Source organism: Manis javanica, chromosome 5, assembly GCF_040802235.1.
Source record: "Manis javanica isolate MJ-LG chromosome 5, MJ_LKY, whole genome shotgun sequence".
Lineage (NCBI taxonomy): Eukaryota > Metazoa > Chordata > Mammalia > Pholidota > Manidae > Manis > Manis javanica.
The window spans coordinates 64,742,234-64,764,714 of NC_133160.1; the positions used below are offsets into that span (position 1 = coordinate 64,742,234).

At 39.2% G+C, this 22,481-nt stretch overlaps 1 protein-coding gene across 3 annotated transcripts in view; it reads left to right on the forward strand.

The window, feature by feature from the left end:
• The window catches only part of MFSD8 (major facilitator superfamily domain containing 8), a 50,336-nt gene that overhangs the window by 14,813 nt on the left and 13,042 nt on the right, over nt 1-22,481 (forward strand). For all 3 annotated transcript variants that reach the window (XM_036997899.2, XM_036997900.2, XM_073237057.1), the window contains 6 exons: nt 10,312-10,552; nt 11,386-11,499; nt 13,324-13,468; nt 14,186-14,241; nt 18,405-18,513; nt 20,571-20,705. In XM_036997899.2, coding sequence (XP_036853794.1) covers nt 10,312-10,552; nt 11,386-11,499; nt 13,324-13,468; nt 14,186-14,241; nt 18,405-18,513; nt 20,571-20,705 — 800 coding nt within the window. The remainder of the gene's footprint in view (nt 1-10,311; nt 10,553-11,385; nt 11,500-13,323; nt 13,469-14,185; nt 14,242-18,404; nt 18,514-20,570; nt 20,706-22,481) is intronic.

Here is a 22,481-nt window from a genome sequence, read left to right on the forward strand (position 1 = left end):
CGTCTTTTTGATGTGATTTGCAGTGGACTATGCCTAGTCGGTGTGGGAGTTGTGAAGCCTTTAAAAGTTTAGTAATTAAGGCTGAATTAGTTATGGAATTCCCTTTTGTGGTGAGGAGGCCTCATTCTTTCCATACTGCCACGTGGGACAAGAGAATGTGAAATACGTACTTGGAGTCAGTGTACAATGTGAGAGACGTGTCCCGGGCCAGAGTGCAAGCTCTGGTGGCTGCAATGAGTTCAGCCTGCTAATTGGTTGTACCAGGGGGTAGGGCTCGTGCTTCAATGACATCTTCGAGGGAGACTACTGCATATCCTGAGTAGTGGATGCCCTCATGTTTAAAGGAGGACCCATCAGTAAACCAGATGAGGTCGGAGTGTGAGAGGGCTCCTTCGGAGATCGTGGAGTGGCACGGAAGGAAGTTGTGAAGGGCTTCCAGGCAATCATGCGAGGGAGTATGAGGAGAGTAGGGCAGAGGAAGAAGAGTGGCCGGATTTAGGGGCGGGCAGGGGAGGAAAGAAATGTTTGGATTTTGGAGGAAAGAGGACAGTAAGGTCAGGAGTCTGGAGGGTGGGAGAGTCTGTAAACTTTTGTAGGTTAAGAGATCTTTTAGGTGATGTGGGGACAGAATGGTAAGGGGTGCTCCGAATGTTAGTTTGTGAGCTTCTTTCTGCAAGAGCTGTCCCGCGGCTAATGCCCGTAGGCAGGGGGCCCATCCCCGAGCTGTGGGGTCTAATTGCTTGGAGAGATAAGCTACTGGGCAAAGGATGGGCCATAATATTGGCCTAGGACTCCTAGAGCTTGACTGGACCTCTCATGAATGTATAATGAGAAGGGTTTCGACAAATCAGGGAGATGGAGAGCTGGAGCTTTTACAAGGGCTTGACGGAGCTTAATGAAGGAGTGTCGGGGTGAGGATGATAATGGTTCTTCAGGGGGCCCTTGCTGAGGTCGTATAGGGGTCTTGCCAACAGGGAGAAGTTAGGGATCCACGCTCTCAAATACCCAGCCAAGCCTAGAAAGGAAAAGATTTCTGTCTTGGTTTTGGGAACGGGCAGGTCAGAGAGGAGTCGTTTTCTGTCTAAGGTAATGGACTTTCTTTGCTGAGACAGAAGGAATCCAAGGTAAGTGACAGAAGGGGAAGAGATTTGAGCTTTGACAGGGGATACTCGGTAACCTCTGGAAGCTAGAAGGTTAAGTAGAGACGCAGTGTCAAGTTGAGACTGTTCCCACGAGGGACTGCAGAGCAGAAGATCATCTACATATTGTAATAAAGTGGACTCGGGGTGATCATGGTGAAACTGTTTGAGGTCTTGAGCTAGGACTTGTCCAAAAATATGGGGACTATCTCGGAAGCCTTGTGGTAAAACTGTCCAAGTAAGCTGTACAGAATGTCTGGTGTATGGGTCCGTCCAGGTGAAGGCAAAAAAATCTTGGGAGGAGGGGTCTAGAGGAATAGAAAAAAATGCGTCCTTGAGATCTAGGACTGAGAAGTGGGATGCAGAAGCAGGGATCTGCGATAAAAGGGTGTATGGATTTGGAACTAAGGGATGGATAGGGACAATGGCTATGTTGATGAGGCGAAGGTCTTGGACAAGGCGGAAAGATCCATTGTTTTTTTTCACAGCTAATATGGGGGTATTAAATGGGGAGTGAGTGAGTCTAAGGTAGTTTTTGTTTAAGAGATCTTGAATGATGGGTTGGAGGCCTATGAGGGCTGAAGTGGTTAGGGGGTATTGGGCCTGACAGATATACTGAGAGGGGTCACATAATTTGATAGAGGCAGGGGGACATAGGGCCATGGAGGGGCTTGTAATGTCCCAAAGTTTGGGATTTATAGGGTGTATAAGGGCAGAACTGGAGCTTTCATTGGGTAGAGGGGGGTTGTCGGCTATGAGGGCCATCAGAAAGGGAGTACTGGGGGCTGTGGGATTGGATATAGTTATGGAAACGTGGAGGAGGGAAAGGATGTCCCGTCCTAGTAAAGGGATGGGACACTGGGGCATAACTAGGAAGGAGTGGGAGAAAGGTATGGGACTGTCTAGGATTGTGCATAAAAGGGGGGGGGGGTTTAATGGGAAAATCTGTTTACCTCCTACCCCGACTATAGGAGTAATGGCTGGCGTGGTAGGGCCCCGGTATTCTCGCAAGACTGAGAAGGTGGCTCCTGTATCTAGGAGGAAGGAGATGGGGCGACCATCTACTGTTAAAGTAACCCTGGGCTCCTGTTTGGTGATGGAAATGGTCGGGCGAGAAGCCCCCGGGCCCCGTCAATCTTCTTCTGCCAGCCCCACTAGGGTGGGCTTAGGATGGGGGTTGTTCGTCCAGCCTCCCCTTCGGGTGGTTGGGCAATCAGACCCCCAGTGGCCCTTTTTGTGGCATCTGGGGCATGGGGTGGTAGGAGATCTGGGGGAGGGGCACGCCCTTGACCAATGTCCCTCTTTTCCGCACTTGAAACAAGCTCCTGGGGGGGGCTTGTCTGTAGAGGTTCGCCCAGGTTGTGGTTTTATCAGCTGGGCCAACATCTGGAAATTGGCCTGATCAGCTTTTTGTTTACGGCGTTCTTTCTCCTCCTCCCGGTTATGGAAGACTTTAAAGGCCACTGTTAGGATCTCAGTCTGTGGGGTAGCGGGGCCCTGTTCTAACTTTTTGAGTTTAGCTTTAATGTCGGGGTAGCTTTGAGCTAGGAAGTATGTCATAAGGACCTGTCTTCCTTCAGGTGTTTCTGGGTCCAGGCTGGTATACTGTAATAGGGCTTGAGTGAGTCTATCTAAGAACTCGGAGGGGGTTTCGTCTCTCTTTTGAATTATGTCTTGGAGCTTTTGAAAATTGACTACTTTACGAGCTGCCTTTTTTAGACCTGCTATTAAGCAGGAGGCAAAAATATCTCGAGAGTGGAGACCCACAGCGGTGTTATAGTCCCAGTGTGGGTCTTGTTCGGGGACAGCAGTGGGACCAGGGGGACAGGTGGGGTCAGTCCTGTGGGTTTCGGTAGCATGCATTTGGGCGAAGTCCCAAGCTCGTCTATGCTCCTCAGGGAGGAGAGTATTGGCCACGAGCATGAAAATGTCATGATGCGTGAGGCTGTAAGACTGGAGGGTCCATTGAAACTCCCTGATGTAGGTTGTGGGATCAGTGGAAAAGGAACCTAGGCGTTTCTCTAGTTGGGCTAAATCTCCTAAGGAGAAAGGTACGTGAACACGCAAGATGCCTTCGGATCCTGCTACTTCCCGGAGCGGGGCGATAATTTTGGGAGGCCCTCGGGACCGAGTCTGAGGGGGACTGAAGGGTTCTGGCTCAGTCTGTGCAGGGGAAACAGGTAATGGGGGCAAAGCCGCGATAATTTTGGGAGGCTCTCGGGACCGAATCTGAGGGGGCAAAGACGGACGAGGCTCTTGGAACTTAGTTAGAGGGGGGCTGAAAGGCTCAGGCTCGATTTGCGGGAGGGGGGAAGGTGAGGGGGATGGAGGAGGAGGTGGTGAGGTGCAGGAGGAGATGGTGGAGGAGGGGGAAGGGAGAGGATGGGAGGCTTCTGCGGGGGTGGAGGCGGCCGCGGCGATAGAGGAAGGGGGAGGGGCTGTTGTAGGAGAAGAAGGGGAAGGGAGAGGATGGGAAGCTTCTGCCGCGGGGAAAGCGGCAGAGGTGGCGGCGGTAGAGGAAGGGGGAGGGGCTGTTGTAGGAGGAGAAGGGGAAGGGAGAGGATGGGAAGCTTCTGCCGCGGGGAAAGCGGCAGGGGTGGCGGGGGTAGAGGAAGGGGGAGGGGCTGTTGTAGGAGGAGAAGGGGAAGGGAGAGGATGGGAAGCTTCTGCCGGGGGGAAAGCGGCAGCGGTGGCGGCGGTAGAGGAAGGGGGAGGGGCTGTTGTAGGAGAAGAAGGGGAAGGGAGAGGACGGGAGGCTTCTGCCATGGGGAAAGAGGCGGCAGCGGCGGCGGAGGGTGGAGGGGTTGTACGAGGGGGAGGGGCTGAAGGGGGAAGTCTGTATGGCAGAGGCTCGTCGGCTGTGTCAAAGGTAATTGAAGAGGGACTGGGAGTGTGTGGAGGGGAGGGAGACGGCTTGCAGGCTAGGAGAACTTGGGGTGGGGAGCAGGTGGTGCAGAGGCTGGGATTTTGAGCTAGGAGGTGAAAAGCTTCGATATAGGGAATCTCCGTCCATTTTTCCAGGCGCTGGCAGTAGTTAAAGAGATTGCGAGTGATGTTAGGATCAAGAGTTCCCCCTGCGGGCCATTGGTTGTTATTGTCTAGGGGGTATGTCGGCCAATCTTGGGAGCAATATTTACGGAGAAGTTTTGGTTTTATATCAGGCATCAGGGAGAGGGTAGCTAGATGCTTAAGCAGGCATTCAAGAGGTGAACTTTCAGGGAGGGATGAGGAGGCTCCCATGGCCAAAGGGCAGAGAAGGAGACAAACAGGGGAAGACAAACGGAGATCTTTGGACTGGAGGCAGACCACAAGGAGACAAAATGGCTAAAGGACAGAGAGGGAGACAAACAGGGGAAGACGAACGGGGATCCTCGGACTGGAGGCAGACCACAAGGAGACAAAGGGCATCCCCGATGATCCTTGGTGGTCTGCGGAAACTCGTATACGAGTCGGAATTTCTTGGGAAGTGTGGGTCATCACCCAGACTTCCCTAAGAAGGCAGAGTGCCGGAGTCATGAGGTACCTAGCGCTAGGCGTTTTCGGCAGACCGAACAGGTTTCGGCGGACGGAACAGAAGGAGGAGGGGGCGGGAAAGGGAGCGTTCTCATCCGCAAAGGAGTCACCTCATTTATGGCTGTTGGAGGGGGAGGGGGCTGAGAGTCTGCTGCAGCTGTGAAGGCCTGAGGTGGGGGTTTATGGCTTTTGGAAGAGGGGCCTGAGGGTCCGCTGCAGCCGTGAAGGCCTGAGGCGGGGGTTTATGGCTGTCAGGGGAGGGGCCTGAGGGTCCGCCGCAGCCGTGAAGGCCTGAGGCAGGGAGCATTCCCTCCTCGTCCCGAGCGTCAGGGCCTTGCCGGACGATCACGGTCAATGACACTGCAATAGCTCAGGGAAGAGTGGCCCACCCCGGGGAAATTTTGCTTAAAAAGTTTCAGCTGAGGTGGGGGTTTATGGCTTTTGGAGGAGGGGCCTGAGGGTCCGCCGCAGCCGTGAAGGCCTGAGGCAGGGAGCGTTCCCTCCTCGTCCCCGAGCGTCAGGGCCTTGCCGGACGATCACGGTCAATGGCACTGCGATAGCTCAGGGAAGAGTGGCCCACCCCTGGGAAATTTTGCTTAAAAAGTTTCAGCTGAGGTGGGGGTTTATGGCTTTTGGAGGAGGGGCCTGAGGGTCCGCCGCAGCCGTGAAGGCCTGAGGCGGGGAGCGTTCCCTCCTCGTCCCCGAGCGTCAGGGCCTTGCCGGACGGTCACGGTCAATGGCACTGCGATAGCTCAGGGAAGAGTGGCCCACCCCAGGGAAATTTTGCTTAAAAAGTTTCAGCTGAGGTGGGGGTTTATGGCTTTTGGAGGAGGGGCCTGAGGGTCCGCCGCAGCCGTGAAGGCCTGAGGCGGGGAGCGTTCCCTCCTCGTCCCCGAGCGTCAGGGCCTTGCCGGACGATCACGGTCAATGGCACTGCGATAGCTCAGGGAAGAGTGGCCCACCCCGGGGGGACTTACCTAAAGGCCAGAGAGGAGTGGTGAGTGTGATGAGCCAGCGCCGGAAAAAGAGGACGAGGGCAAGCTGCTGCTGGTGTTGGGGGAAGACGGGGCCCAGTTGGGGTGTCCCGTCTCCCGGGTTTCGGCACCAATGAAAGGAAAGGAGCGACACACAACAGCAATTCACCGGAGAGTTCCGCTTTATTAGGGAAAGGTGCTGGGTTATATAGGATGGGGCATAGGGTGATTGTGGTGTTACTTGTACGGGGCTGGTGGCTGTTGGCTAGGTGCTGGGATTGGGAGGGGGGCGAGAGGTGATTGGGCTTCAGGTGGCGCCGGCGGGAACCGAGGACCCTGAAAAGAAGCCGGAAGTTCGCCATCTTACTGGTGGGGACCCTTCACTTCCCCTCCCTCCATCTCTCCTTTCCTCTGTCTTTCCATTTCACCTTCCTTCCCCACTATCTTTAATTCATTCTTGAAGCTTTGCTCCAATGTTACCTCCTCTCAAAAGCCTTCTTTGACTGTCCCTCACTTCAGTTTGGGTTAGGTTTTCCTCTGTGCCTCCATGTCCCTTTCTCATTAACACTTACCCTGAGGGTGTAATGGTGTTTACAGAGAGTATACTTAGGATTGTTAGGATAGTCAGATGGCTTCAACAAAAAATACTGGATGTAATTTGATGATATATTTAGGGATTAGACATAATGCCTATGATATAAGAAGTTCATTGACATTTTATATTTCATTTTAGATTTTTTAGAAAACTTTTTGAAAATGCTATCTTTTAAAATCTCCAAAAGATATTTTAGAGCTAGAAGAAGAAAAAGGAATATAAAAATAAAAATACAAATTTTATTTTTTTATTTAGTGCACATTTTCACTCCTATTTTGTAAATTACTTAAAAAACTATATTGTATGAAATTACTACATAGGACAGTAAAAAGTCTTCCAATACTGGCAGAGTCATTGGACTTGGAACAGAATATTTAACAGGTCTGAAGCAACATCTTTTCTGCCAAAAATATATTTCCATGTATCAAATCTCTTGAGTCCTGTGGTCCCTGTAACTAGTCTATTTAACCTTAAAATTCTCAAAAGGAAGGTATTTTCAATAATTAGATCTACTCAGCACAGTAAGTTGAGTTTTGAAAAGACACATGTGGATGTTTGAAAACTCTTCAAAGATGAATTTATTGAGTACATGAACTTATAACTAGTTCTTTGGCATTACAAAACAACATTCTCACCAAAAACCTTATCAAGTAATTTTCTCAATTTATTTCATCATAATGTTGAGTTTACTTTGTGCCAGGCACAGAGTAACCTTTCACCTAAATTATCTTCTTTTTTTTTTAATTGAAGTATCATTGATATACAATCTTACATTGGTTTCAGATGTACAGTGGTTCAACAGTTACCTATATTATTAAATCCTCACCCTCTCTAGAGTGATTATCTGTCAACATAGGAAGATGTTACAGAGTCATTTGTTATTTTCTTCATGTTGTACTACTATCCCCATGACAAACTTACATTATGATAGAGAATTTTTGTGCCTCTTTATCCCCCTCACCCTTTCCCCACCCATTCGAACACCTCCCCCATGGTAACTATTAGTTACTTCTCAATACCTATATAGAGTCTATGCTGTTTTGTTCATTCTGTTTTGCTTTGTGTTTATACTCCACAAGTAAGTGAAATATTATGATATTTGTCTTTCTCCACCTGGCTTATTTCACTGAGCATAATGCCCTCTAGATACATCCATTGTTGCAAATAGCAGGATTTCTTTCTTTTTTTTATGGCTGAATAATATCACTTAAATAATCTTTTGATCTTTATGATAACCCTGTGAGGTGATTATTAACACTTGTTTGACAGGTGAAGACACTCAGACTCTTAGAAGTTAGGTAGCCCAAGGTCACATAGCTAGAAAATGGCAGAGCCAAGCTCAATCACTGTACTATGTTACCCACTACCTTAAAATTTTTAATTCTTAATTAAGGCTACTATCTCTTTTGTTATTTTTGCCAAATATTACTTACTGTAAAAGCCATCTGGGAGAATCGTAAAAACCTAGGCCATAAAAACCCCCAAAACAGAAAACAAAACAAAGCAGTAAATTGTCTAAAAGGAATTTGGCACTACTCTCAATGTCTGAATTATACTTCTTGCCCAGACAGCGATCAACTGTGTTGCCCAGAGGTGGGGTTGGTTTCCAAGAAGACTCATATTCTCAAACCCAGATTTTGAATTGGAATAAGTTTTTCTATAGGCTCAGGGAGATAGTGGAAATACTCATGCATGAGTTAAACATAATAATAAAACTGATAGAATGGTAAAAAAATACTTAAAGATATTAGTTTTTATAGTGTTTAGGTACATTAATTGAGTGCATACTTATGCTGACTACTGTAAGCACTACACTATATATTGGCTCAAATAATTCTAGTAGCTCTGAAGGTATCCTCATTTGACAGGTAAAGAATTAAAGCATGCTATTTTTAATTATTATAATTTTTTAATCAATTATTCCTTGATCACAGGAACTGTGTCTCTTTATCTTTGTATCCCTATTGCCTAGCACAGTTTTTGTTACAGAGAAGGCCTCAGTGACTGTTTTTTGATAATCTATAAGTGAATATTTGGGAGGCTTGGAATACCCATATTCATATCTTAACTCCTATAGGAAAGCATTAAGATTTCTAGAATTTTAACTTTGTCAACATTATTAACATATTTAGAGAATGTTTTGAAATTTAGTTTTATACACTTTGGGGTTGTTTTTCTTAGAGAAGATATGGATTCAACTTTCCCTGATATGTGCAAAACCAAACAAGTTTACAGATAATTACCATATAAGTAGATAAAGGTGGTAAAGGTCTAAAACTATGGTGTTTGTATGAGAAAGAAAAAGAGAGAGAGATTGCTAATCCAGATTAAAGAGATCCTTGAAGACTTTCCCAAATCAGTCCCACGTGAGCTGAACTTTGATGGCCTGCAAAAGTTGGCCACCTGAAGGAACAGTGGCTGCCAGGGAGCAGGAGGTTAGGAAAGCATTGCCTGTGGGAGGGGCAGTAAACCTGTGCAAAGACCTGCAGGCAAAAGACTTGGCTCATTTTGGAAACTTCAGATAGTTTTACCTGGTTGCAAGTTAGAACTGGAGGGAGGGAGAGTGCAGAGAGATGATGTTAGATGAGGTTAGATGAGGTTAGAGAGGAGAGTTAGTGTTCACCTTGTGAGCTAGTTTTTCCTAAAGGTAGTTTAGATTGCATCCTGAAAACAGCATGATAGAGATCCTCAGAGTTGGCCAGAGGACCAGAAATGAGACGCAGTTATTATTGTAAGAGAGAGACACCTGCCAGCACAGTGCAGTGACTGAAGTGACACCTTCTGTTGTTGTGGAGGACATATATATCCCAAATCATTTTACTTACCTGTTACAATATTAGAAGAATTCCAGCAGATTAGGTTTTCTGGTCACTGTAAAGGATAATATGCAGTTAAAATATAAGTTTCCATTGGTCTGTACCAAATATTGTTAATGTTGTTAGAGCCATCCCTGAGAGTCAGTTTACTTCTGTCCATGAAACAGACACGTGACTCTGATCAATTGATATCCTGAGAAGATACTATAATTCTTTTGTTTTCAAACCATTATATGTTTAAAATAAAACAGAGTTTTCATTGCTTTCTTGAAAATTAATTTTAAAATTCATATGCTATGAAATTATTTTATATTTTAATAGAGAGAACAGAAGGAGCCAAAGGTAATATGAGTAGAGAATAAAATCAGAGTGCCTAAAAATATTTAAGGCTATAACTTTAAGTATTATGTATCAATATACCTGTTCACTCTTATTTCTCATCCCCTACAAACAAAAATGAACCTAAATATTCCCATTTTAAGCTATTTAAAAATATCTTTAGAAGAGAAAGAACCATAGTGTTGCTTAAGATGTTCTACCACTTAACCTGTGTCTTTAAACTTACTTCCTAAAATTTAATGTCCTTATTTTTTCCAAATAATTGTATAGCCTGCCATATATTAAAAGAAAATCTGTGATTCATTCCATAGTCCCTTTTGCAAGCTAAACTTCTATTTTCTGGATTTTAATCATTTGATTTTCCTCTCAGGATTCACCATGATACATAAACCCTCTGTAAGCGGTAGAATCCTGAGTTACATATGTTGAAAGGAAGAATTAGTAATAGATTTAAGAAGAGAATTATCTTTCAGCTTTGTGTTTTTATTGTCTTTTTTAGGAATTTGGCTGTTGTGCCCAGTCAAAAAGAACATTTACAGTGGTAATGGCAGTTTAGCTTATGGAGTAGTATAGTCTAATTGTATTTGCTTTATAAGAATGGCATATTATTACTCATGATGTTATTGCTAGATACATAATGTGATTATCTTTTAAACAAGATTTTTCTAAATCTAAATTTTCCATAATCATTCTAAAAGATGAAACTTCTCAACCATTTTTTCTTGCTTACAGTGAATTATTAACACATTTAATTGTAATGTCAAAAGTTTGAATCACTTACTATATAAACAATAGTGTTATAAAACTTACATGTTATAATTGTTATTTTAATATTTTTAATAGAAAATTATCCATGGTCAGAAAAACGTCTTTAGGTTTTTAAACTTTTATTTTCTTCGATAACAATTCTTAAAGTATTGTACTTTTTTCTGCAGATTGATCATACAGCTGATGCAAGTTTTTTGGGCTGGGTTATTGCTTCATTTAGTCTTGGCCAAATGGTAGCTTCACCTATATTTGGTTTGTGGTCTAACTATAGACCAAGAAAAGAACCTCTTGTTGTCTCCATCTTCATTTCGGTGGCAGCCAACTGCCTATATGCGTATGTCCACGTCCCAGCTTCTCATAATAAATACTACATGTTGGTTGCTCGTGGATTGGTGGGATTTGGAGCAGGTAATATGTATGTATGTTTATGTTTGCTATGTCAGACTTGCATTTATGGCCCATTGTCACCTGGTGTCACCACTTCTGTCTCAGATCACACAGTTCAACATAAAGGTCTCATTGCAAGCAGACGAATCTTTCCTGCCACTTTGCCTTTGCTAGTAATGTTCCCATTACCTATGGTTTCTCTCTTCTGTTCCCATCATTTTTCATCCTTCAAGATTCAGTTCAAATTCTGCATCTTCCATGAAGCCTTTTAAGCTACCCTACCCTTAACGCATCTTTCCCTTCTCCCGCATGTCTCTGGCATTTGCTTATATATTCCTTTGCACTGTTTTCATTCTATATCACCATCCAGATAGTAGACATTTTGTAAGTAGACACAGTTTATGACTTTAAAAAATATTCTGTGGACCTTAGCAGAGTCTCTTAAACATAAAGAGTGCTCAATAAATTGTTTAAAAATTGTTTGTGGATTTCTTTTTCTGTTTCTTATAATACAGCTCTAAGCATGCAGTTTGTAATATCTTTTTTTTCACAAATAGTTGTGGCAATCAGTATTAGGACAGTCACTTAGCCCTTTCTCAGTATTTAATAATAAAAAAAGTTTAACATTTATTCCTGTAATGCCACTTTTTTATTCATTCAAATCTTTAACTGTGTTTTCATATTACTGAAAGTAGTATTTTCCATTAATTCATTTACTTAATATATATGATCACAAAGAAGAAGCAATGACTATGTTATAGGTTAATATATCTTCTGTATAAAGCCAAATTAAGTTGAATTTTATAAATGGAAGGGTATTTTCTCTTACTTTGGATTATTGTATTGTTTCTTAGGAAACGTAGCAGTTATTAGATCATATATTGCTGGTGCCACTTCCCTTCAGGAAAGAACTAGTGCCATGGCAAACACAAGTGCATGTCAAGCATTAGGTTTTATTTTAGGTCCAGGTAGGTATTTTTTCATTTGTTACTACTTGAATTTGAATTGAGAAAATTTTTGAGGTTCAAATATTAAATGAAATCCACATGTAAAGCCACCTAACTGCAGAAGAAGGAAGGGAAACTAATATTTTTTTGATCTGGTTCTGTGACTAGGCTCTTTTATGTGTTAACTCAAGTCCTCTAAAGTAAGTGCTATTAGCCCCATTCTACAGAGCAGGACACCAAGGCATGAAGAATCTGAGGAAATTATCCAAGGTCAGTTGGATAGGATAGTAAGTGGGAAATCTGAGGTTCAGACCTAAGTGATTCCAAATGGTATGTCCTGTGAAATAATCACTTAGCTTGACATCTCTGCTGGAGTTTACTTTCTTTTTCTGTTTGTTAGAAACAATTCTTTTGACTGAAGGATTTGAGGAAAGTTATTGGAGGTTCTTCACCCTTTTGCCTTTTACCCTACCTTTATGACTTTTCTAAGTTTGAAGAAAACGAGTTTTAAAAAGACTTACTATTTTCTTCCTCTCCAAAGTCCATCCATTAGCTGAGTATAATCAAATAGTAGTGAGATTTAATACTTCCCTAAGGCCAAATAATTTTTTGCTGAGTAGAGAAATTAGTAATTTTTATGCCTAGAATAACACTGAAAAACCATATAATCGGTCATGCTTTGAATATTGCAGTTATGATATCATCAGTTGGAGTTCAACTCAGTTTACTTCATCACTGACACCCCATCCTCACCACAGTTTCCACTACTGCCTCCTAGTTAGCCAAGGAAAAGCTCAACTGAAGAGAATCTAATTTATCAAAAACCAAAATCTAACATTTCCATTTAGTACTTCAGATTAATATGTAAGCACAAGGTAGAATAATTGGAGCTACTGCCATATTATAATATGTGAGGACAGAGCCTGGGTCTTTTTTATTTACCACTCTTCCCTATATATTTATCACTGTGCCGTATACAGTACAGTACCTGGTATAGACTTAGGTTCTCAGTAAGTACCTTGACCCCCTAAAATGTACTTTAAAGATTATCTTGTATTATAAATGAATAAGTATAGGCCTGAAAAGATTAGATGACTTTTCTAGTAATAAGCAATTTCCATAAACAGCATCAGTAAGCACTACCACGTACCGAGTGTCTCCTACACTAGATGTTCTCCTAAGTGTCCTAGATGCCGTGTCTAGCTTCATCCTCACCCTAGGCTTACGTGTCAGTTATTGGGAGAGCCAAGATCAGAATCTAAATCAGGGGAGCAAGCCAGTACTCTTCCAATCTGATTTTGCCACAGATCCAAATTTAAAATATTAAATGTATATAATTTAAATACCATATACACAGTAATATTTTAAAATACAGACTTAAACTGTGACATTTTCTTTCTTATAATGAAATGGGTTGCTTTTATAATTGATTTATGAAGGAAATTGTACAATTTAAATTTCTTATGGAGATTTTTTAAAAAGAAGATACTAACAAGTTAAGATATAATCCTTGTGAATGCATGTACATCAGTGTTTCTCAAACTTTTTTTCAGTATTGTCCCCTTAAGGATCCTTTTTAGACATTTTTCCTAATCAGCTCCATCCACAAAATTTTAAAACCACAGATCAATTACATATGTTTTATGTATATGCAACTATCTATTCTTTATATAGAAGAGTAAATTCCCTCCCCCAACCAATTTTCTTGCCTCTGTTGAGATGCATGATGTGTTGATGGATGATTCCATAACATTGCTTCCAGTTTTATGATAAATGTCTTTCACATTTTGGTAAGCCTGTTTGTTCCTCCTATATAATATAATTCATCTGCTTATACTTACTAAGTTTTTCAGACTTGTTTTGCACTCATTGGAGAAAAGGGCATGACTTGGGATACTATTAAGCTGCAGATAAACATGTACACAGCACCAGTTTTACTTGGCGCCTTCCTGGGAGTTTTAAATATCGTTCTGATCCTTACTATATTAAGGTAATTAGAAATGATGAAAGTCCTTTTATAGATTGTGAAATTAAATAAGCATTATCATCATTGAAGGATAATTATTCCTGTGAAGTCTCTTTTGGTTTTTGATGTCTATAGTTGTATTCATATTTTTTGGTCAGCTAACATGTAGTACATATAACTGAAATAATAGACATTCTGATAAATGAGAACAGATTATAAAGTCTTTGAAGATTCAAAGTTTGGTCTTCATTTATTACCTATAGATTTTTAAGTAGGGGAATAGCATGAAAGCAACATTTTAAGTAGATTAATAATTAGTATCAATCTTACATACAAAAGTTACTTGTAATGTATACATATCTCATATAATGGAAGAAACTTTATTAAACTACAGATGATTTGTTACTTTATATTTCTTTAAAATACTTTACTCAAGAGTCCAAAAATATTTATAACTAATGTTTAAAAACATTAAACATTTCAACTGTTTTAAACTTCAAGTATGATTAAGGAAGATCATGTGTGCTTTTAGATGAATTGAGTATTTTCATTTTATATGATAAAATATTTACTTATATCTTTGAAATTTTATTGGTTATATCTCATTGGTAATAATTTCATTACTTAGAAGCCAGTAAAAGAAACTATATCAGAATGTGAAAAATATAGAAGGCTAATAATAAATTTAAGCCATTTATCTATTATACTGTTTTTCATGGATATAATATTTATGTTTTTAAGAGAGCATCGTGTGGATGACTCAGGAAGGCAATGTAAAAATACCAATTTTGAGAAAGGTACGATTAACTTGTTTGACTAAATTACTGTGATATTGTCAAAGTATTTCTAATAATTTTGTCTGGTATTTTACTTGGCTTTTGCCTCTAAGGATAATATAGTGGGTAATTGGGAGAAGATGTTCAAAGTTGAAAGTCATGTAAAATGATTTTTTTTTTTTAAAAAAAAGCATACCTATGTCAGTATTTTTGTTATCATGATTGGCACCATTGCTAAAAATAACTTCATCTTGTTTTCAAAAAGCCAATATCCTAAAACCTTTAAGTTCTTTGGAATGATTTCAGGAACTTCGCTACCCAATGTATCTTTATGTTTTAATCATTTCTTTGTTCCCTAAATCATGGGACTCAGTTTCTCTTTTGCATTTTTATTCTTTTGTATACTCTACAAATACACACTTTCATCTTTCTCTGACTCATAAGTAGGTACCTAATTGATAAGTAGGTAGATCTTACTAAAAAAAATTGTTATTTTAGTATCAATTATGGCCACCATAGGGAGTATCCCCCCATACAAAAGAATGCAATTTAATCCTTACCCTCAAGTAGTTTGTAAAATTGTAGAAAAGGCACAGTGTTGTTTAACCAAGTATTTTCATAGCCATTTAATTTAATTTTCTCGGTAAAACTAGTGGAAGTTAAAGTTATAACTAGTAGTGTGTAGAGCAAAGTGAGATTTAGTAAGTTTTTGAACAAAGGAGAATTATGACAATAATCAGATTCTATGTTAGGCTAACCTAGATGTGTGAAGCCTGAACTAAGAATGGAGAAGGGATAGACAGGTGTTTCTGAAGGAAAAAAATCAAGATTCTTGACGGATTGTTAGGAAATACTAAGGAACAGAGGGGTTAGGAATGAACTCTCCGTCAGGGAGACAGGGAGATCAGAGTGAAATCAGAATCAAGAAAGTAGACGAGCAAGTTTATTACTACACTCCGGAATAGAGCAGGCCTTGACCTAGTGTCAGAAGGCCCCAAATATTCAAAGAAAGTTCCTTTTTATGCGGTTTGCAAGGAGTTTTTAGGAGCGGTATTGTTATTCAAACAAGTGTTGATTGACAGGTTGGCAATGAGTCAATCTAATTACTACTGCAGTGCTCTTTCCCAGAATTCTCCATGATTGCCCACCAAGGGGGGGGCTAAACCGCAATGCAGATTTATTATAATGACTTTATAATAAGTAATGGTTATGTTGGGGCTCCCCAGGAGCATGCCCAGTTGGACTCTAGCTTGTGGAATGTTTCTGTGGTCTTAGTCCTCCTTCTAGGAATTTTCTCATAGGTGGAAGCTATGGTAGTCTCAACTCCCTAGTCCCAACCTCTTTGTGGTCACCCCGACCTCTGCTCCCACTTATCTCTGACTTCCTGCCCAGCAGAGGGAGTTGTCAAAGACTTCAAATTTTGATTCTAGATCATTGAAAGAATAGAAGAGAACAAGAGCCTAGGAAAGGACCGGCTGAAGCTGAACACACTAGAACTGAGTAAATAACAACTAAAAATATTACAGAGGCATTTGTAATTTTGGCATGAGAGATCAAACTAGAGAGAGAAATTTGGGAGTTACCCAGTGAAGAACAACACTACAGCAATACAGAGAGAAAGGAGGAGAGGATGGATAGATGAAATAAGTGTAGCAAAATATTGTTAAATCTAGGGGATGTATATATAAGGAGATGGTTGAACTTTTTCAAAATAAAAGAAGGAAAGGAAGAAAGGGAGGAAGGGAGGGAGGGAGGGAGGGAGGGAGGTGAGGAAATGCCAGCTGTGGGTAAATTGACCTGTTAGGTAAAGGAGATGAACAAGTTAAAGAGAGTGTGAGGTTAAGCTGCTGAGAAAAGAAAGAGACAGAAGCAAAATCCTTCAGAAAGCTGAAAGGGAAAACAATATGGTCAGGGCTTCATTGACTTGCATGCCCTTAGGAAGCCCCTGGGAAACTTGTTACAATGCAGATTATGATTCAGTAGGCCTAGGGTGAGGCCTAAGTAGCTTGCCAGGTAAAATACAGGATAAATTTGAATAATTTGGGGGAATGTTCCCAGCCAGTTAAATTTGGCTTTCAGATAGACAACAAATAAGTTTTTAGTATAAATATATCCTAAATATTTCATGTAATTTATACTTAAATTTCTAGTATTGCATGTAACAAAGTTATTATTTATCTCAAATTTAAATTTAACTGGGTAACCTATATTTCTATTTACTAAATCTGGCAAACCTAGTGAGATTTTAGGAACCTACGTTTATAACAAGCTACCATATGAACTGAGATGCTGCTGGTTTACAAACAACACTTTGAGAAGCAAAGATCTAGAACTATATTGATCAGTATGATAGCTACATTTGGCTATTTAAATTTAAATCACATTTAAGAAATTAGTCAACACTAGCTACATTTCAAGTTCTCAGCTGTGGGTATATGTGGCTAGTGACTAACTGTATTGAAAAGCTTGGAGAAAGAACATTTCCGCTACATCTGAGTTCTATTGGAGAGCACTGCTCTAAAGCACAAATGAGGGTTTAGAAAGGTGAGACTTTGCTTTCATAAGATCTTTAGGTACTTCAGAATAATTTTCATACAACAAAAATCATTTTTAAATTTCAGTAAATGTTTAGATAAAATGTGTCAGGTTTTTTTCCTGCTTACTAAAGATGTTATTAAGGGATAGGATTATGATTTCTAATTATATAGTATTTGAATCAATAAGGTCTTTTCTTAAAACTCTTCCAATTATGATACCTGGTGAGTCCCCACAGTCTAGGATTTCTGAGCTTCCCCACTGAAGCCAGCCCTGGGTGGAGACTGCAGGACACTAACCACATAGGAGGAAAAAACCAGTCTAACTTGGGGCAATGTTCCTATTTGATTCAAATGAGTAAAGACTGGCTTGTAGGTGGTGATTGAGAATCAGGGAGTCTATCCAAAATTATAAAAGGCCCACAAGGACCAGAGTCCACCTTGGAAGGGGATCTGGATAAAGGTGACCAGTTTTCTTTGTGTGATCAGAAAGGGAGGTCATAACCCTGTATTGACTGTCTAAGATTCTTAACTGCCCCTAAGTATAGCAGACTGTTTCAGATCTTCTGTATTATTGGAGAAGGAACTCCTCCTTAGGAATCCTGAGATATAAAAAGGCAGCAGGAACTGTTATAAAAAAAATTATAGAAAGTTAGTGTGTCTGAGAAAGGCCACCCCTAAACCCCTCCTAATGCTATACATACATGTAAACATACTCATAAATGAACACACTCTTGTATTCCTTTCCTGGTTTACTCTGAATAAGTGAGTAAACTATAAAATAGTTTGATGGATATATATAAGGAGATGTTTATGATTTCACACCTGTAAGTTATACCAGGAAATAGCTTATATTGTGTAAATTCGCTACATAGTTCAAGGTAAGTCAATAGAGTCACTTTGCCCCCTAATTTATAAAACCACTTTAAATCTTGGTGGTTCTTTACAAAATACATTTCTTTGTAAAAATATAAATGGTAACACAAAGCCTTTTTTTTAAAATGTGGTAGTAACATAAGGATATTTACTAATACTAATTTTACATGACACTGAAATTCAAAATACATATGGTTCTTTACAAAATACATTTCTTTGTAAAAATATAAATGGTAACACAAAGCCTTTTTTTTTAAATGTGGTAGTAACATAAGGATATTTACTAATACTAATTTTACATGACACTGAAATTCAAAATACATAATCATTGAAGTAAATCATAACTGAGAGCTGATTTAATAAATTATTTGAGATCTTCACGAAATCCTCATGAATTTAGGATTTTGGTATGGTAGAAAAAAACAACAACTGAAATTTAAAGCAAGTTTATTTAGTATGAGATCATTTTATAGAATTCGATGAAATACATTCCTATTTTGGATTGAAAGACACCAAATAGAAAATCTGAGTATTTCCTGTGGATAATAGAATTTAAGTATATCTCCTAGGAAGAAAATTCACTTAACTTTTATATGCCATTTAAAATTATTTCTGTCATATAAATTGTTATATTAAACTCTTTTAAACTGCTTTGAAGCCTAAAAATGATTTTAAATGTTTAGTCATAGAATTTGCTACATATAATTTCTGTTATTTTAGTGTCATAAGAAAAATAATGTGTAAGTAATATAATTTTTCTCCTGTTTACTAAAGCAAGTACAGAAGAAATTCAGGTTCCCCAAGGATATATCGATCAAGTTGCTGTTGTAGCCACCAATGTTCTGTTTTTTGTGGTTCTATTTATCTTTGCACTTTTTGAAACGTAAGTTTTCTTTTGTATTCATCTAAATTAGATTATGTAAATAACCTGTATTTCATAATGCGTTATTAATCAGATATATAAATGTTCTCAAAAACTTCATGTAAGGCATATTATTCTCATGATGTGAAAATGTGTATAAATTTTATTCTCTTTAACTTGAATATACTTAATTCTCTGTCTGAAATCTTCCTTCTTATAAAGCAACCTGTTTCACTAGTCTTCACCCTTGCCTTTGAGTTTTTGATAATTTTATGATATAAATATTTGATATATTTATGATAAGTATAATTTTAAAACTTTAATTAGTGTCTTGGTTTAATTAAAATTAAAACTTATAAATACTTACTTATGTATAAAGGGCTCAGTTCGGCATTTTTAATCATATTTAAGCCCTAATCCTGAAAAAACTAGTATATTATAAGATCTCTGTCTTTTGTAGGTTTTGTTGATCTTAGTTATCATGTGGCTTTTTATTTTCAAAATACCTTTCCATTATATTATTAAAATAGTGTACTCATAAATATTCCAAACACTACTGCTGTATTTCCATATCCACTCCTTTCCCTGGAGGTAACCACTAATACTTCAGTGTGTATGTTTTCAAACATTTTTTTCTATACAACTCTTAAGTATTAGTGTGTATCTATAAAACCAACGTAGAATACATGATAGTATCATTTCACAACTTGGTTTGTTCCCTTATCAATACATGGTAACATTTGTAATGCGCATGCATATAAGTTTGTTGTTATTTTATTTTTTGAATTACTGAGATGTGTGAAAAGTTTCAACTCATCTGAGTTTTGGGGCATTTTTTAAATTGTGGTATAATAAAGATAACAAAGTTTGCCCTTTTAACTATTTTTAATTTTACAATTCAGTGGAATTAAGTACATTCAAAATATTGTGTAGCCATCACCACCATCTATTTCCAGAACATTTTTTTCATTCCAAAGAGAAGCTCTACACCCATTAAATAATAAGTCTCCATTTGCCTTCACCCAGCTCCTGTTACCATTGGTCTTCTTTTTCTCTCTATGAATTTGCCTGTTCTAGGAACTTCACATAACTGGGATCAAACATTTTTCTTTTCCAGTCTTGCTCATTTCATCTAGCATGATATTTTCAAGGCTTACCCACATCATAGCATGTGTCAGAATTTCACACCTTTTTATGTCTGAGTAATATAACATTGTATGTATATAACAAATTTGTTTATCCATTCATCTGTTGACGGACATTTGGGTTATTTCCACCTTTTGGCCATTATGAATAATGCTGTGATTCTGCTCTGAACATTCAAGTACAAGTATCTGAATCCTTGCTTCCTGTTCTTTTGGTTATGTACCCAGAAGTGAAACTGTGGGATCATGCAGTAATTCCATATTTAGCTTATTAAGAAACCACAAAACTATTTTCCACGTCAGCTTATCTCATTTTAAAATAAAAAATAGAGATGTTCTTTTCTTCATTCTTTTAAAGAATGAATATTTTAAATATATTACACTTCCACTTTGAAGCCAGTAAACAGACGGAGATAAGAAGTAGGAAAAGAAGCTTGGCAAAGAAGGAGACAGGTGGTCATATAAAGGAAGAACAATGTTCAAAGGTGTGGAGAAAAATAAACATTCAAAGATAGTAAAAGAGACTGAGGAAAAGAAAAAATCTTAGAAGGTTTTATCCATTATTTCACTGAAAAGAGACAAATTTAAACCAAAACATAACCATGATTATTCACTTAAATGAGAATGGTAGGAAATATGGTTGGTTCATTTCCTTTTCCTGTTTTACAAACTTTGGCAATACGGATATATTACTTATATAATTAAGATCAATATTAAAAAATAAAAACACAAATAGCCAAACATAGTAGCTCATGCATGGAAAAAATATGCTTAAAATGTATTAAAATTTTTGTTTATGTAGATCTGGTGTAATTGTTAAAAGGATGCCAATTCCTGAATGAGTCAGTATAATTATTTAAGCTTCTATTTCAACTTTAAGTAACAATGACTGAAATTTAAGTAAAAAAATAATTTATTTTTTATTTTTCTTAGCATTGTTACTCCGTTAACAATGGATATGTATGCCTGGACTCGAGAGCAAGCCGTGTTATATGATGGAATAATACTGGCTGCTCTTGGAGTTGAAGCAGTTATTGTTTTCATGGGGATTAAATTACTTTCCAAAAAGTAAGTTATATGTCTGGTTTGTTTCAAGTTTAATTTCTTGAAGTGAAACATGAAACAGAGCTAACAATGTAGATGTATGTGTTAGTAAAATAATTTAAGTCTTTTCTTTCATTATGGATTAGTTTTAGTTCTTGAAGTTTTGCAAACATTTAAAATACATTAAGGGATCATATTTCTAACATATGGCATATTTGTTGGTAAAACAAGTTATTTAACAAGAAAATAATTGTCTTCTAATGTATCTTTTGCATGTTATTTTTTTTTATTAAGGTATCATTGATATACACTCTTATGAAGGTTTAACAAGAGAAACGATGTGGTTATTATTGAGTCCCACTCCATACCCCATTGCAGTCACTGTCCATCAGTTTAGTAAGATGCCACAGAGTCCCTATTTGTCTTCTCTGAGCTACACTGTCTTCCCCGTGATCCCACACACACCATGTGCACAAATCCTGATACCCCACAATACCCGTCTACCTCCCTCCCTCCCCAGCTGCCCTCCCCACCACACCCCTTTGGTAACCACTAGTCCTTTCTTAGAGTCTGAGTCTACTGCTATTTTGTTCCTTCAGCTATTTTTTAAAATTTTGGTATCATTAATATACAATTACAGGAGCAACATTTTGGTTACTAGAGTCCCCCATTATCAAGTCCCCACCGCATACTCCATTACAGTCACTGCCCATAAGTGTAGTAAGATGCTATAGAATTACTACTTGTCTTCTCTGTGCTACACTGACTTCCCCATGCCCCCCACCCCTGCTACATTATGTGTGCTAATCATAATGCCCCTTTTTCCCCTTATGTTTCCCTTCCCACCCATCCTCCCCAGTCCCTTTCCCTTTGGTAACTGTTACTCCATTCATGGATTCTGTGAGTCTGCTGCTGTTTTGTTCCTTCAGTTTTTGCTTTGTTCTTATACTCCACACATGAGTGAAATAATTTGATACTTGTCTTTCTCTGCCTGGTTTATTTCACTGAGCATAATACGCTCTAGCTCCATCCATGTTGTTGCAAATGTAGGATTTGTTTTCTTCTTACGGCTGAATAATATTCTGTTGTGTATATGTATCATATCTTCTTTATCTATTCATCTATTGATGGACATGTAGATTGCTTCCATATCTTGGCTATTGTAAATAGTGCTGCGATAAACATAGGGGTGCATATGTTTTTTTCAAACTCGGCTGCTGCATTGTTAGGGTAAATTCCTAGAGTGGAATTCCTGGGTCTAATGCTATTTTTTTATATCATTAATATGTACTTACATGAAAAATATTGTGGTTATCAGATTCCCTCCATTATCAAGTACCGACCACATACCCCATTACAGTCACTGTCCATCAGCATAGTAAAATGCTATAGAATCACTCCTTGTCTTCTCTGTGCTATACTGCCTTCCCCGTGCCCCGCCCCACCATTACATAATGTGTGCCAATCATAATGCCCTTATTCCCCTTACCCCTCCCTTCCCACCCACCCTCCCCAGCCCCTTTCCCTTTGGCAACTGTTAGTCCATTCTTGGGTTCTGTGAGTCTGCTGCTGTTTTGTTCCTTCAGTTTTTCCTTTGTTCTTATATTCCATGTATGAGTGAAATCATTTGGTACTTGTCTTTCTCTGCCTGGCTTATTTCACTGAGCATAATACCCTCTAGCTCCATCCATGGTGTTGCAAATGGTAGGATTTGTTTTCTTCTTGTGTCTGAATAATATTCCACTGTGTATATGTATCACATCTTCTTTATCCATTCATCTACTGATGGACACTTAGGTT